The 16,057-nt window shown below is 38.3% G+C and overlaps 1 protein-coding gene across 2 annotated transcripts in view; it reads left to right on the top strand.

Annotated features, from left to right (window-relative positions):
- The window catches only part of trappc9 (trafficking protein particle complex 9), a 336,991-nt gene that overhangs the window by 80,445 nt on the left and 240,489 nt on the right, over positions 1-16,057 (top strand). For both annotated transcript variants that reach the window (XM_017431170.2, XM_017431169.2), the window contains one exon: positions 3,475-3,638. In XM_017431170.2, the coding sequence (XP_017286659.1) occupies positions 3,475-3,638 (164 nt within the window). The remainder of the gene's footprint in view (positions 1-3,474; positions 3,639-16,057) is intronic.

The raw sequence follows: 16,057 nt of genomic DNA, 5'->3' as shown, positions 1-16,057 counted from the left end.
CCAACACAAAAAAAGTTATAACTCAGCCAGTTTTGCAAATATTGAGCTAAAATTTAGTGTGGTAATAGCTGAGCATTCTATTTAAGTAAGTAAGTAAGTAAAAATTTATTTGTATAGCACATTTCAGCAGCAAGGCATTCAAAGGGCTTCACATAATAAAAACATCAGTAGGATAACAATACAATCATCAAAAAATCATCATTAGAATCATCAAAAACATCATTACAAACATCCAAAAAAAACCACACTAATGTTCTAATAATATTTTAGTAATATTTTGTTCAGAGCAGCTTTACACCTGAATTTGTTTGTGGACTACTAATCAAAGGCAGCTCTAAACAGGTGAGTTTTCAGCCTTGATTTAAAGGAATTTAGTGTTTTGGCTGTTTTGCAGTTTTCCAGGAGTTTGTTCCAGATTGATGGTGCATAGAAACTGAAAGCTGCTTCTCCATGTTTGGTTCTGGTTCTGGGGATACAAAGTAGACCAGAACCAGAAGACCTGAGTGTTCTGGAGGGTTGATACGACAATAGGAAGTCTTTAATGTATTGTGGTGCTAGACCGTTCAGTGATTTATAAACTAATAGAAGTATTTTAAAGTCTATTCTCTGAGCTATAGGGAGCCAGTGTAGAGACTTTAAAACTGGGGTGATGTGCTCTATTTTTCTGGTCTTAGTGAGAACACGAGCAGCAGCATTTTGGATCAGCTGCAGCTGTCTGATTGATTTTTTTGGCAGACCTGTGAAGACACTGTTGCAGTATTCGAGACAACTAAAGATGAACACGTGCATAATTTTCTCTAGGTCTTGTTGTGACATTAGTTTTTTAATTCTGGAGATGTTCTTCAGGTGGTAGAAAGCCGACTTTGTAACTGTTTTTATGTTTAAAACATACTCAGAGTGCTAAACACTGTACACTATTTTAAAGTATTTTTTATTTTTATTGGCATTAACTATTGCCGTTGTTGTGGAATTTTCTTTAACAAAAAGGACAACAAAGAGTTTTGTTATAGGATAATTTATTTAAGCTATATAGCTGAGAATCGCTGAGGTGAGTCAGCAGAGTGAGTCTGAAGCATTACAGATAGCTCCCCCTTCTTATACCACTTGTAGGATGAGAAGGGGTCAGGGGGAACAGAAGGGTCAGATAGCTGACCAAAAGGGGAGGTAATTAAAGAACACATCCTTTATAGGCTCGTAGGCACATCCTTGTAAATTTCCATACAGTCAGGGGGTGTCAGGGGGAAACAAAAGGACCAGATAACACATACATCCTGGCACCCTATAGGGATAAGAATAAAGGCATCCCTAACTAAACTAAATCATGCTGGTCACATGCAGCAAGAATCACTGAAACAGTATTTTTCCCATGACACCGTCAATAATATTATGTATAGTACAGTATTCTTCTGTTTGGACCCCCTAAACAACCCTTTATTTAAGTGCTCTTAAAAACATATTCTGCCTCTGCAGAAGTATTATTTAGTTTCATATCTATTGTGCTAAATCATGAGCCAGTCCTGGGTTACTAGTCAATTTGATGCATCTTTACCCCCATGATAATTTGTTAGATTCACACCAAAATATAAGAAAACCAAACTGTAGATTTAACTCTGGCTCTGAGGGCTGTAAAGTTCAAATGTACAACAAACAAAACAATAAAAAAGGTGATTATCATGGTAGACCTAAAAATCTTTGTGGAGTTTTTTTTTTAGTGTTGGAGATAGTTTCAGGTTTTATTAATATAAACAGAAGTTGAACATGTGATCCTTTTTTCCTATAAAATTTGGTGAGGATGTATTTTCACTGCAGTACCAGTGAAAACAACATGAGAGAGGTCATTTACTACCACAAAATAATGGGTAATGCATCCGGTTTGAGTTTTGAAAAATGATTTCTAAACAGCAATAATCCAGTGCTTAGGTTGTGTCTGGAAGTACGGCACTTAAGCAGCTTCTGATCTAAAAAATCTTTTTGTTCTCTAGTGCTGGAAGAGTACTGCTGCAGACAGATGAAGCAAATAGAATATAAATATAAGATGTTGTCTCTGGGGGGAGTTCACAAGGTTTACAGGGAGGCTTTCAGCTTTGACTTCAAAGCTTTAATCCTCTACGAGGTTCCTCGCTGACGTCTTGTCTGCACAAAGCCGCAGACTTATAAATCTGCTTCTTAAAATTACAGAAATCTGAATGTTTTCAGCTATGTTTTATTAGGCAATCTTTAGTCTCTGGGTTTTATTTGCTGGTTTGTTTGTAAAGCCTTTTTGTAGTACTTTAAAATGGTGTAGCACACTACAAAATCTTATGTAGTCTACTAAATTTACCTGAAGCGATTTATCAGCATTTCAGCCCTCAGTCCTTCCTAGGACCTAAGTGTTCTCTCTCTTTTCTCTGCTTCAGAAATGTGACAGTGGTGTGAAACAATTCTTTGTTCAGGGTGTCCTATTCAACATGGGTTGGGTAATTTGAAGACATTTGGACCATGAAAGATTAGAAAATTTAGTCAAACTGCCAAAGCAGAGAGAGCACATTATCATCTATAGGCATATTCTATTCATTGCTGTACTTTGTTCTTGCTTGAAATGTCCCATACACTCATATGCATTTTAAACACGTTCAGAATGTTAAGGGCTCTCAAAATAGTTGCAAAATTGTTGAGGCTTTCTCAAACCTCTTTTAAACACTTTTCAATTTAGTTTAGTTTTTTTTTTAGTTTAGAGTGCTAGAGATTAATTTTGATACTTGCCTGGGAACTCTCCTTATGACAAAAAATATTCGAGGCTACAGCCAGAATGTCCAGGTCTAAAAACCATGCAGATGAAAAATAACACTTATTTAAAAATCAATCCAAATCTGCTTATCTTTACTTCTGAAGTGAACTCAAGTGGGTGTCAATGCTAGTCAGGTGGTTACTATGCAGAGGAAGATGAACAATGAAATAATTTACACAGCCTGCTTGGTTGCAAATATTCAGAATTCAGTGAGAATACAACTGAAAATTTGTCTTTTCTCATGCAATTGTGAGTCACCAACTAGTCTCCTGCAGATGCAGCACAGCAAAATACTACCCATAAAACAACATGTACTGTATGTGTGTTATGTAGTAACCACTTTGTACTCAATTGCTACTAAACATCACCACTGTATATGGAATTGTGGTATGATTTTACTGAGAGACAAATTTACTTGTACCTACTTGAGCTCTCACTGACTTCATTGTGTCTGAGCTCTACCTTATCTATATATGAGGGGACGGTTTAATTTGTAATACCTGTAGACAGATAAAGATCAGCATGTGTGTTAGGGATGGGCTTTTAAGCAAAAATATTTTTCAAATTTGTCAATAATTATTTAGTTGTTGTTTTTTTTTAATATTTGCAGTTGTTCTGGGGCTAATCTTTTTTTTGACCATAACACAAATTGACCAAGCTGTTCTGTTTTTGAACCTTTGTTTGTGTTTCTACTTCTACTTACTCAGGTCAGCTCACATGCCTCAGCCCATGTCCAAAGAAGAACTATCCAGCTCCGTGTCTGTCCAGCTCTTCAACGGAGAGACCCAGCAGCTCACCATCACCTTAGAGAATATTGGCTCTGAAGACATTGAGACTCTGGAGCTGACCTCAAAGATTGCCAATACCAAAGGTGAGCTCCAAAATTGATTTTTAAACTGCAGCTTCACTCATTGCATTGCTTTCGTTCAGCTGTTTGGATCTCAAATGGTAATGAATCCCTGACAGGGAAGTTGAATATGATTGACTACACCCAAAAGGAAAACAACCATACTTTGTTCTGTTGGTCCAGAATGTTCTTCACCACACACAGAGCTTTTTTTTTCTCTTTCCTCTTACTGCTCTTGAGTTCAGAGTTCTGTATGGGTCACAAGTCCATTTTCTTTGCTTCTGTGTGTGTCATGACACAGTGGCTTTTCAGCTTGTTTCATCTCTGTGTTCAGCACCTGCTCACTTCTCTGCAGTCTTGCTCACGCTGAATCTCAATACATCTCTTTTGTGTTTTTGGTCTTCATCTTGATGTCTGCAGGGAGGTGACAGTACACACAAAGCTGTGATGGTTTTTCTTACAGATGACAGAAAAGTCAGTGTTGGGCTGCTGATGATGCATGTTTCTACTAGGGCTTTGAATCTTTAGGCACAGCACGATTCAATTACAATTCAGAGAGCTGCAATGTGATTATAAAATAATTATAGATGCCTCTTTAGGCATCCATAAGATTTAGTGACCAATAGATGTCCATGAATCAAATGTTGGGCCTATTTTATTCACTTTCTTTAGTGCTTCTATGACTTTATGTTTGATTCCTTTGAAGAGTATGGGAATAACTGTATAATAAAACTCATGTTTTATTGTGGCTCCAAAGGGTACAACATAGCTAACAACATAGCTAACAAGCTGTGGTTTTCAACAACTAAATGCAGATGCAAATCCTTCGCAAGAGAAGTTGCAATGGACTTTGTAATTTGCTTTGCCTTCTTTGAGTTAGGTGGACACTTTTACTTCACTCACTTAATATTGCTCTGTTATGTCAGTGGATTTCAAATGTAACAGCACTCTCAGACAGAGGCTGGTTCATCATAAGGACAAAACATCCAAAAAAAGAGTGATGTGGCGTATGTATTTAATTTAATTCAGTTTATTTATATAGCACCAATTCCAAAAAAAAATCATCTCAGTACAGAAACATTCACATACATTATAAAAGCAGATTAGTAAAAGTTATCTATCTAATGAAGCCAACAGATTGAGGCAAATCTTCACTTTTTTGCAATCTTCCATCCTGAGCAACACATTGGCAACAGTGGAAAGGAAAGACTCCTTTTTAACAGGAAGAAACCTCCAGCAGAACCAGGCTCAGGATGAGCGGCCATCTGCCTTGACCTGCTGGGGTTTGAGGTGACAGAAAAGAGACACAGACAAACACAAGAGACACAGACAAACACAGAATGACTGGTCCAGATGCAGTTTCTACTGGAAGAAAGACAAAGAAAAACATATTAATGATAGAAATAAATACAAAGAGGGAATAGAGGGAATAAAGACAGCATCAGAGGGAGGAAATGTAGTCAGTTTGTCCTCCAGCAGTCTAAGCTAAAACAGCAGAACTAAGGAATAAGTCAGGAAACCCAAGCCAACCCTAACTATAGGACTGATCAAAAAGCAAAGTCTTAATCCTGGTCTTAAAGGTAGACAGGGTGTCAGCCTCACAGACAGAAACTGGAAGTTTGTTCCACCAGAGGGGAGTCTGAGAACTGAAAGCTCTGCCTCCTGTTCTACTTTTTGTTTCTTTTAGGAGCCAGAAGTAAACCTGCCGTCTGAGAGCGAAGTGTTCCGTTTGGAAATTATAGAACAATAAGATATAAGATGGAGCTTGTTAGTGAGAGCTATGGATGTTTAGTAGTAATAGTACCACCAGTTTATTTTGATGATGTAAACAATAGAAGACACAATTGTATACAAAATCAAATTATTACAACCACTGTTGTTTCACCAATTCTTGATTAGTTTAAGGATTTTAGAAGTAAGATTTTAAAATCTGTTCTGAATTTGACAGGGAGCCAATAAAGGGAAGCTAAAATTGGAGAAATATGATCTCTCTTTCTAAGTTTTATCAGAACTCCAGCAGCAGTATTTTGGATCAACTGAAGACTTTTTAAAGTTCAGAGCAGGGAGGAATGTTCAGACCTCTATACTGGGGAAACTAACCAGCTTTTCCAGATGCATGGCTCAACACAGCTCTTCAGGACAAAACTCAGCTGTTCACCTGCACCTCAAGAATAGGAGATAGTCCTTTGTAGACTAAAATGTTCATATTTTGAATAGCAAATGGTGTGAGAGGGGGGACGAGAAGGGTTGGTGAGGGGGGAGTATGTGTGTGTGTGTGTGTGTGTGTGTGTGTATATGTGTGTGTGTATGTAAAAAGACTATTGTGGGTCTTGTCAATGCCATTTTTCCGTTTTACTTGATAAAAGCCAAAGTTTTTCCAAACACTGGCTTTTAATGCAGAATGAGCCGTTTGTATGTCTCAGTCAGCCTCGTTCTATCTATGCTGTGTGTGGTGTGTGTATGCTGTAAATGTTTCGAGCAATGAACTTCCCAACTTCAGAGTTTTGCCTTTGTGTTTCTCAGAATGGTCTTATTAACATAAAATAATCCATTTTTGACATTGTAAAATGAGTTCAGAATTGTTCATGTCTACATTGCAGTGCACTTCTTTCTGCATAATCTTTGCATCTTAGGATATTATAAACTAATACAGCTGTTCCAACTGGAAATGTGCTATCACCCTGCAACTACAACAATTTAAGTGAGATTTCAGCTGCTTCATATAACAGTGTAGTAGTGAAATTGCCTATTTCCAGACATTTGTTTTTGCCTCTTTTGGCTAAATGTTAAATTTCATGGTAATGGACCATTTTGTGGCTTGTTACTGAGTTTGTGCGTGCTGTTAGAATAGTCCTCTAGAATTACAAAAAATAATAAAATAAAAATCCAGTGAAGCCATGTTGTAGTTTAAGCATTTATGGAGATCAGTTTCCAATCACAACAAATTGTAAGGGAAACTGTGTCTCCTGGTGTTAAGGTTTTTTATTCTGATGAATCATTTTATTCTTTACCAAATTTGGTTTTAAAAGTTAGATTTTAGAACAAAAAGAGTAAATCTTTTTTTATGTGATATATTGCACCATTTCACAGTCATAATTTCTTATGAACTTATTTGAAAAGGTCACCGACTCAACTATAGGTGAGTCAGTGCACCCAAGAGGGGCGGTGTGCTTTTGTTAAATAAACATAATTTGAATTGGTGAGTTGTTTTTTTTAAATAGTTCTTGAAATGGTAAAAGAAACTTGTGTTCATGTGTTTGTGTGTGAGACTCCCTGACTGCTCCTGTCCTTTGGATTGATGCTCTCTCTGCCGCAGTTTTACCATAACAAACCCGAACTTTGCATTGATGAAGGTTTTGTGCCAACACTAGGCATGTTTCGACACACATATGTGTTCCGAAACATCACTGGACAGACATCAGGGTCCGGCGCACACAACAAGAGGAAGAATGTGTTAGGTGATTACCACTCATCTGGAAGTGGGTGCTTTTTAGCCTGCTTTTTTGCCACAACAGAAAATAGTAGAAGAAGAGGGTATCTAAAGCTCTCTACACCAAAAGAAAGCAACAATGTCTGGTTTAGATGAAACATAAGAATTTCTGCTTTGTGAAAAGTTTTTGTGTTCCTGGTGATCTGTGGCAGCAGTGGAGAGGGAGAGGTGGGCGCATGGACAGCCATAAGGGTCTTTATTTGTGAGTTCTGAAATGCCCTTTGGCATCCGATAAAAACTGTTAAAAATATCACTGGATATTTACTAGGCACCGTCCTTGTATGAATATCAAAGTAGCACTCAGGTAGCTGAGAAAGTAGGTGTGAGTGTTTTAACATTTTATTGTTGCCCACCCTCCAAAACGAAAGTCAGGCAAAGATGTTTTTGCTCATGTCTGTTGAGTCCTCTGTCGCAGTCTTTCAAAGAATGCTAGGCATTTAACTCTTTGGCATATTCCACCAGAACATTTTGTTTCTTTACGTTAACCTCAGGAATGCAAATGACCCAACTGGAACACTTTTTGTTTGCTTGTTAGCATGAGTGAAATGGGGAAAGTAGAAAGTCTGCATTTATTGAACTGATCAAGCATTTTCAGTTTTCTTCAGCCTTTCACAGGTCACTTGTATGCTCACTTTTCATAAAGACTGCAATGTGTGAATAAAGGAAAAATCGTGGGTGACCCACCCTGACTCTCTGACAGTATGGTGAGAGAAGTGCTCTCTATTTCTCTTGTTTTCTTGGGGACCTCAAACACCCAGTTAAGGAACTGTCCTATCAGCGTGAAACAGCCTGAGACTCTAAATTAGAACCCTCTCAGATTTAAAGACATTTGTGTGACTAGTTTTCAGCTTCTCCCATTCTCACACACACCTCTACCTTCTAGCCTTGCTCTAAGGGAGCAAGATACCTCTCTAAAGTTCTCTTTTATTGTAACTGTTGTTGGCAATGATTTATGTTGCAAAGATAGTCTTCACTGCAGTTATTTTCACTGTTAGATAAAGAAAATAGCAGTGTTATCTAAACCCGAGTAACAAAAATACAGACAACGTTGAGCTTTAGTAAATAAACACAAACCTTTTCCAGAGGTCATTCTTGAGGTCAGTCTCTTCCGATTCTCAGTTTTTTTACTTTTGAGTTTCCTGTGTGCAGTTTGCATATTGTCCCTGTAAATCTTGCTGTGACAGTTCTTTGAACAGAGATAACCAAAAAATTCTAATTCAGCTCTGCAACACAGTGAAACATGATTGTATCTTTTGGTAGATTTGTTTTCCCTTTTTTGTGTAGCAGCTTTGGACAATTTTTGCTAAAATTATTTCATAATACAGACTTGGTACAATTTATTTTCTCTTCAGGGGTCAAAATGTCAATCTTAAAATATGTGGATAAAATGTCATTTCTTTTAGGAAAATTACCTGGTCACAAAAGATGCCTCTACTTCTGTGACTTAACATTCTAACACATTGTTCATTATATATCTTTTTTTCTTGTATCCAAGTTTTTTCTTTTGTCTTCACTTTTAGATTTATGTAGCCCATTCAATCCTTCCCCTCACTTCAAATATTAATATCCAGTTTCAGATCAGAGCTTTTTACTTTAGATTTTTTATATTCCTAATTTTTCTGTATTTTGTTTCTGTCATACTGTGTTAATAGCATGGATTTCTGTTCAGTAAAAAGTAGCACATTGAGCTCTTGTGTTTTGCATTTTAGTTCTAAGAACATTAGTTTTAAAACCTCTTTAGCTCATAATTTGTCAGTAATTGGTCTCAGTGGTCTAAGAGCAAGAAGTTGGGAGAGATGGTAAATCCTATAGATTGACAAACTATCAAACTTCTGATCTTCAGTTCACATTAAAATTAGGTTAAATTTAGATTTTTTTTCTGTTATTTTCTACCCTTTACACAACATTCATCCATCTATTTATTTTCTCCACTGTCTGATAATATCCCTAGTCTGGGTCAGCAGTTCTCCACCCAAACTAAGCACAGCCATGGACAGGGCCTGTTTTCCTTTTCTCATTCGTTGAATGGTTTGCCAAAACCTCTTTGAGGCCAAGCAAAAGTCCTCCATGGCCTCTCTGAATTCCTCTCACTCCCAACTTTTTTCTTCTGCAACCACAGAAGCTGTAATTTGTCTGGTCATCCTGTACCTATCAGCTGCTTCAGGAGTGTTCTGGGACAACTAGGCCCTAAAGGCCTCCTCCTTCAGCTTAATGGCCTCTGTTGTTCACACCAGAGGTTTCTCCAGTTGCCAGCGCAACAGGCAGCAATGTTCTCCTGGCCACTTCTCATGGAATAGGGGCTATGGACAGTGCCCATTAGAATTCCATGAGCCTGACTTCTCCCAGGTTGTACAAAAAAGAAAACATCTTTGAGGTGTGAGTTGAAGATCTCATGAATGGGGACCTTCAACAGACATTCCCAGTTCACCCTCATTATTTGTATCGGTTTACTAGGTCTGTCTAACAACCTTTTCCACCACCGGACCCAACTCACCACCAGGTGGTGATCAGTTGACAACTCTGCCTCTCTCTTTACTTGAGTTCTCAAAATGTAGTGCCCTAGGTCAGACAGCAGAATAACGATATTGATCATTAACTTGAGCTCAAGGTGACTTGGTACCTATTTTACTTATTATTTTACTTATTTTCGAGTCTCGAAAATCGATTGGAACTGTGACTAACGTTCTGATTCTCCCGGAATCATTGAAATTTCTAAATTTCGGTTTCTAGTTTCAGTACCCGGAAGAAGAAGTTGCAGAACAACAATAAAGAAGAATCCGCAGGAAGTGTGTGCACAGCCATGGACAGCGTGCGGCAGCAATCAAGTGTGGCGCTTGCGTTTCCAAGTCACATGACAAATTTAAATTGCTCTAGCAGACAGACGCACCCTCTCTGAGTTGCCATTTCAATTTTTGTCAAAAGTACAGACTTCGAACTTTACACCAGTTTTTAAATTGTGTCGATAGGTCAAGTAAAACCAGAGTTATGATAAACAATTAATCTCTCCAGATGACCTCATCTTGTGAATTAGCAGAAACAACAGTCAGAACCTTCCCTCCTGCAGCTCAACGCCACAGAGGGGCAACCCTCTCATTCATTGGGAAGAACTTCAACATTGAGGTGCTGAGCCTGGGGTTTGTGAGTAGCTCCACACCTGCCTGACTTGCCCAGGGCTCCACCCTTGACTGGCACCTGGCTTTCACAGCACCTGACCTTGACGGCTTTACCTGCAGGTGGTAGGCCCATGGCCGAGCGCCTTGGTGTTGGAGTTCTTCCTGGTGAATGAGAGAGTCACCTCTGCAGCTTTGAGCTGTGCAAGCAACCTAAAACAATTTTTACTCCAGCTGTTTGTACTACCCTTTTTGAATACACAACAAAAAATCCTCTTTTTTTCCTCTTCAGTCTGTGGACATTTTGATTTAGGTTGCTCATGCATTAAACAAAACATTCTCAAATCAAAAGATGTTAAAGATAGTTTGATTTGCAGCCAAAATCAATGCAGTTTCAGCATAAAAGCTCTGGAATTGTAAAATTTATATTTTTTGTCCTCTAAAATCACAACATTTGTATCTTTTATTTCGTAAAAGTGTAGTAAATACTGCACACCTGCAACATGTTGAAAACAATTATCCTAATAAGATGATAGTAGTGGATGTTAGGGCTGCAAAAGCCAAACTGACCGAATACTGTTCAAAAACATTTTTTTCATCATATTCTTGGAGCAGAAACACTGCTTGAACACTGACAATAATGTTGGTCTCTTTTTTGAACACAAGTGTTTATTTATTTATTTATATATTTTTATTTTTAATCACTTTATTGAACTGTCAACAATACAGAACAAACCCTACAATATACATTTAAAGAATTTGGTAAATGGGAATCATTTTAAAAGAATGACACTTGTGTTTAAAGACTGTACCCTGATTTGCCACAAACATTGTTTCTCTCCACTGGGCTTGAAAAGCGTCCAAAATGTCCACGCATTTGGACTGACACAACTCCCATTCAACACTAACTAATGACATCAACACCCCTCCCTACCCACCTAAACCAGAACAGCACATCATATAACAAAAGCTACACAGTCAAAGCAACATGAAATGAATTCACCACATTTTGAAACCCATCGTTCCAAAAACACACCAGGGAGCAAGGGCTCACTCAGTTCCAGCCATTAGTCTTTTGATCATCTATTATCCCATCATTGAAGGGATTTCAGTACAGAGTCCCATATTTTCTCAAACATGTTTACTTTGTCCTCGTTGTAATATCTTAGTCTTTCCAGGTGTAATGTGTTTGCCAGTTCTCCCAGCCACAGATCAAATGTGTGTACAAAGTCCTTTTTCCAAACCTTCAAAATCAACCTTTTAGCAGTCACCATACTAAACAAAAGGGCAACTTTCTCATATTTATTGGCCGAGGGTAGGACCTTAGAAGCTCCGAGATTTGCAATATGTGGATCTGGATCCCATTGTTTCCCAAAAGCAGTGGAAAAGAAATGGAAATTTTTTTTTTTCAAAATGTATGAAGCTGCACACATGACCAAAAGGAGTGAAGCAAGTTGCCTGTGGCAGCCTTACAGCAATTACATATTGGTGACTCGTTTGGATAAAAAGTGCTTAATTTTTCTCTCGAATAATGAAGTCTATGTATTGTTTTGAATTGTATAAGATTGTGCCTAGCATTGACTGAACAGTCATGTATACTTTTCAAGCCTTCTTCCCACACTTCGTCAGGTAACTGCTGTCCCAGCTCGTCCTCCCATGCTTTCTTGATTCTAGTTGTGTCTACTGGTGTATTGTTGAGGATCTTATTAAATTATATCACCGCCCCCCGATTAATTGGATCAAATTTGTTTATTGCCTCTAGGGCTTCGTGCTTGGTAAGAGTTCCAAAATTTGATATGTTTTTACTAATATAGTCTCTGATCTGCAGAAAACGAAAGAAACCTGACCGCGGAACATCGTATACAGAGCACAACTGAGCACAAGACGCAAGGGTGCCATCAATGTATAGATCCCCTATCACATGGATACCCTTCATTCTCCACATTTGGAAAACGGCATCACTGAGACCTTGAACAAAGGAATGGTTTTCGCAAATGGGGGCATCAAAGTAGACTGTCAGAGTTTTTAAATAATTCTCTATCTGCTTCCAGATTCTTATAGTATTGCCAGTGACAAAATTATTATTATAAAGTGTTAGGGAAGCCAGGGGCGTATTGTGATAATATCGTTGTTCCAAGGATAACCAGGCAGGGCAAGAGTTGTTGGGTGGCTGTGGGCCTTTCTTCCACCATGCTATAATGGATAGTTGAGATGCCCAATAATATACTCTGAAATCTGGCAAGGAGAATCCACCTTTTACTTTTGGTTTACATACGTGTTTTTTTAGAGATTATGATATTCCTGTAACCCCAAATAAAGGGGATGATAATAGAGTCTAACTGTTTGAAGTATGACATTACTATAAAACATGGAATAGAGTGGAATAGATGAAGAAACTGTGGTAATACCACCATTTTAATAACGTTAATCCTACCAGCCATAGATAGAGGGAGAGTCTTCCAAAAATCAACAACTGTGCGTCTAATGAAATAACCATGGCCTCGTCTGTATGGTCTGAGAATAGTATATTGAAAAGGCGTTGTAGGTTAAAAACATGTGTCTACCCGGCATAAAGCCAGTCTGATCTGGATGGATGATTAAGCCTATGTGTTCTGTGAGTCTGTTAGCAAGGATTTTACTGAGAATTTTGGTTTCTAAGGATAACAAGGAAATTGGGTGATAGGACGAAATACTTCCCGGGTCAGAACCCGGTTTAGGGATGAGCAAGATATTGGCTTTGTATAGAGTAGGAGGAAGTTTAGCTACTTGCCTAGAGTGGTTTAACATACGCAAAAGTAGAGGTGATAGTTTGGGGCTGAACGCTTTGAAAAACTCCACCCTGAACCCATCAGGACCTGGCGCTTTATTATTAGGAAGAGCAGAGATGACAGATTCAATCTCCTGCAAAGTTACATTAGCTTCTAGTATGTCCGTTAAGTCTGACGGCAGTCTTGGCAGATTTAGGTTATCAAAAAACCTTTCCATTTTTTTAACATCCAATTTTCCCTGCGATTGATAAACTTTGGCATAGAAGTCTGCGAAGCTGTCGTTAATTTTATCTGGATTCGTGAGTAAAGTGCCATCTTCGAGCTTAATACAATGTATAGCTCTCGAGGCCTGCAACTGCTTAAGCTGTCAAGCTAGTAATTTATGTGGTTTGTCACCCAACTCAAACCATCTTTGTTTAACTTGTACCAACAGTCTAGAAACGTCTCTTGATATAATAGAGTTGTATTCATACCGCAAAGCCATTATTTTATTTAAAGTGTCTGAACTCTGTTGTACTTTGTCTAGACTGGTCAGCAGGTTATCTATTTCATTCAACCTCAACTTAGACTCCTTGTTTTTCGCCGCCTCGTATGACACTATACATCCCCTTATGACCGCCTTCATAGCTTCCCAAAGCATTGAGTCATCCACATCTCCTGTATCATTAGAGCTCAAGTATAGTGTGATTTAATTTGAGATATAGGAGCAAAATTCTTTATCTTTCAGCAAAGCGTTGTTAATGTGGCAATTGCCCCCTGCCCTTCACACAATCCAGCTTAAGATTCAAACATACCAGTGCATGATCTGATATGTGAATATTATGGTATTTACAGCCTGATACCAATGCCAGCAATCTAGCATCCAGCAAAAAGTAATCAATCCTAGAGTAGGATTTATGAACTGCAGAAAAGCATGAATAATCTCTTCCAGTAGGATTTAGCAGTCTCCAAATGTCAACCAGATTGTGTGAATTTAACAGATTTTTGAGAGTCTCTGCTCTTGAATACACCAGATCGAGGGCGTTGTCTATGCAAGACTGGATCTAAGGTTAGATTTAAGTTCCCTCCAATGATCATGTTAGAGCTAATCAAATCTGGCACTGCCTTAAAAAGGTTTTGAAAAAAGATGGGATCATCAAAATTGGGCCCATACACATTGATTAATGTTACTGGTGTTGAGTTTAGCAGCCCACATACGATCACATATCATCCTCTATGATCTGAAATTGTCTGGTTATGGGTGAATGGTATATTTTTTCTTATCAATATTGCGACCCCCCTCGTTTTTGTGCTGAAGTTTGACTGGTACACATGAGAAGCCCATGAGGGGCTAAGAACCTTAGCTGCTGTTTTCTTAATGTGAGTTTCCTGAAGAAAACAAATATCGGCCTTCAAAGAACGGAGTTGCGCATACACTTTCCCTCTCTTTAGAGGACTATTTATCCCTCGAACATTCCAACTGATTAAAATGACACCGCCCTTGCAATGTTTATATAGGTCAGTTAATATTTGTTTGTGTGTAATTTATTAACTAACTGTTGCATGACTGCAAAGCTATCTATTAAATACTCAAAATAAACTGATGTGCAAAAAACACCCCTCCCAATGTCTAATCCCACCTGACCTCGAACCTAACTGAACAGAACCCAGTGCGGAGTCTCCAAGCCCCCGACTTAAAGCTAGACCTAGCACACCTCCACAATGGGGCGAACTAGTAACATAGCTACCCATCTCCCCAACCAAAACCACCCAGCTCAACACAACAAACATCATCAAAATAGCTGAATATTATTTTTTCACCCAGTAATATAAGCCACTAATCAGACCCTCCAGGATTTCATGATGTTGCGATCACAATTATTAATGCAAAATCAAGCAAACCCCGCAAAATCGCAACTTTGTCCAAAACATCTCAACTTTCCCACAACTTTAACCCAATATTTATTGTTTCTAAAGTGATTCGCCACCGTTTCTGCGATCTAGTGTCTTCTTTGTGGGTTTGTGTAGTGTGGAATACAAAATAAGTGAAGTGAAGTGAAATTTGTTCATATAGCACTTTTCAGCACAAGGCGACTCAAAGTGCTTTACAACACAAGAACAAAATTACAGACAAAGTTACAGACAAAATACAAGAGAGACAACTAAGCTAAACAACAATACAAAGTTACAGAACATGATAATGCCAATTAAGGTACAAGGTACAAGATAACTAAGCCAAAACATGACAATGCTAACTAAGGTACAGGATAACTAAACTACTAAAACATGATATTACTAAACTAAGGCACAAAGAATCTAGCTAACAGTGCCAAGGCCCGCTAAAACAGCCAACATAAAAAATTGATAGAATTGATAGAGGTAAAAACATTGATGTGGTATAATGCTAAGAGGTACCAAAAAAAAGGCCCGCTAACAGCCAATTATATATAATATGATAACTAATTGTACAGTAACTAAGCTAAGTGTACAGGAAGGCTAAATAAACTAAAACATGGCAATGCTAAAACTAACGGTACCGAACTATCTAAAAGTACCCCAGGACCGCTATACAGCCGAAGTAATAATTACTGACTAAGATAATGAAAGAGGGAGGGAGGTGGAGGGGGAGGGGCGAAAAACAAGTTACATAGCAGAGAGAGTAAATGGAGTAAATATATATATATGTGTGTGTGTGTGTGTGTGTGTGTGTGTGTGTTTCCAGATGGTAGGAGGCAGTGTTATGCATTTGTGTGTGTGTGTTTGCAGAAAAATCCATGAATCACGTTCACAGATGTTCACAGGCAAGAAGGCATACAGCCTTTGTTGACAAAAATTCCAGGGAGAATTGATAAGACTTTGGCCTTCAAGGCCACATCGGCAAGCCAAATGTAGATAATAACAGAATTGTTTTGGAACAGGCTGACTTTGTTTTGAGTCTGCCTTGAAGTCTTTGCTGGTACATTCTCAAATCCGAATAGACGAATTTCAGGTCCAATCTGTTGTTCCGAAACGAGCAGCTTCTCCAAGATTTTAACCTTTTCCATATTCTGAGTCCAGAAATTGCATTTAGTTCAGAGGCCATTGTCTTTGATGATG

Source organism: Kryptolebias marmoratus, linkage group LG5 (assembly GCF_001649575.2).
Source record: "Kryptolebias marmoratus isolate JLee-2015 linkage group LG5, ASM164957v2, whole genome shotgun sequence".
Taxonomy (NCBI): domain Eukaryota; kingdom Metazoa; phylum Chordata; class Actinopteri; order Cyprinodontiformes; family Rivulidae; genus Kryptolebias; species Kryptolebias marmoratus.
Note: the sequence above shows the minus strand (reverse complement) of the source record. Positions and strands in the feature narration are given on the sequence as shown.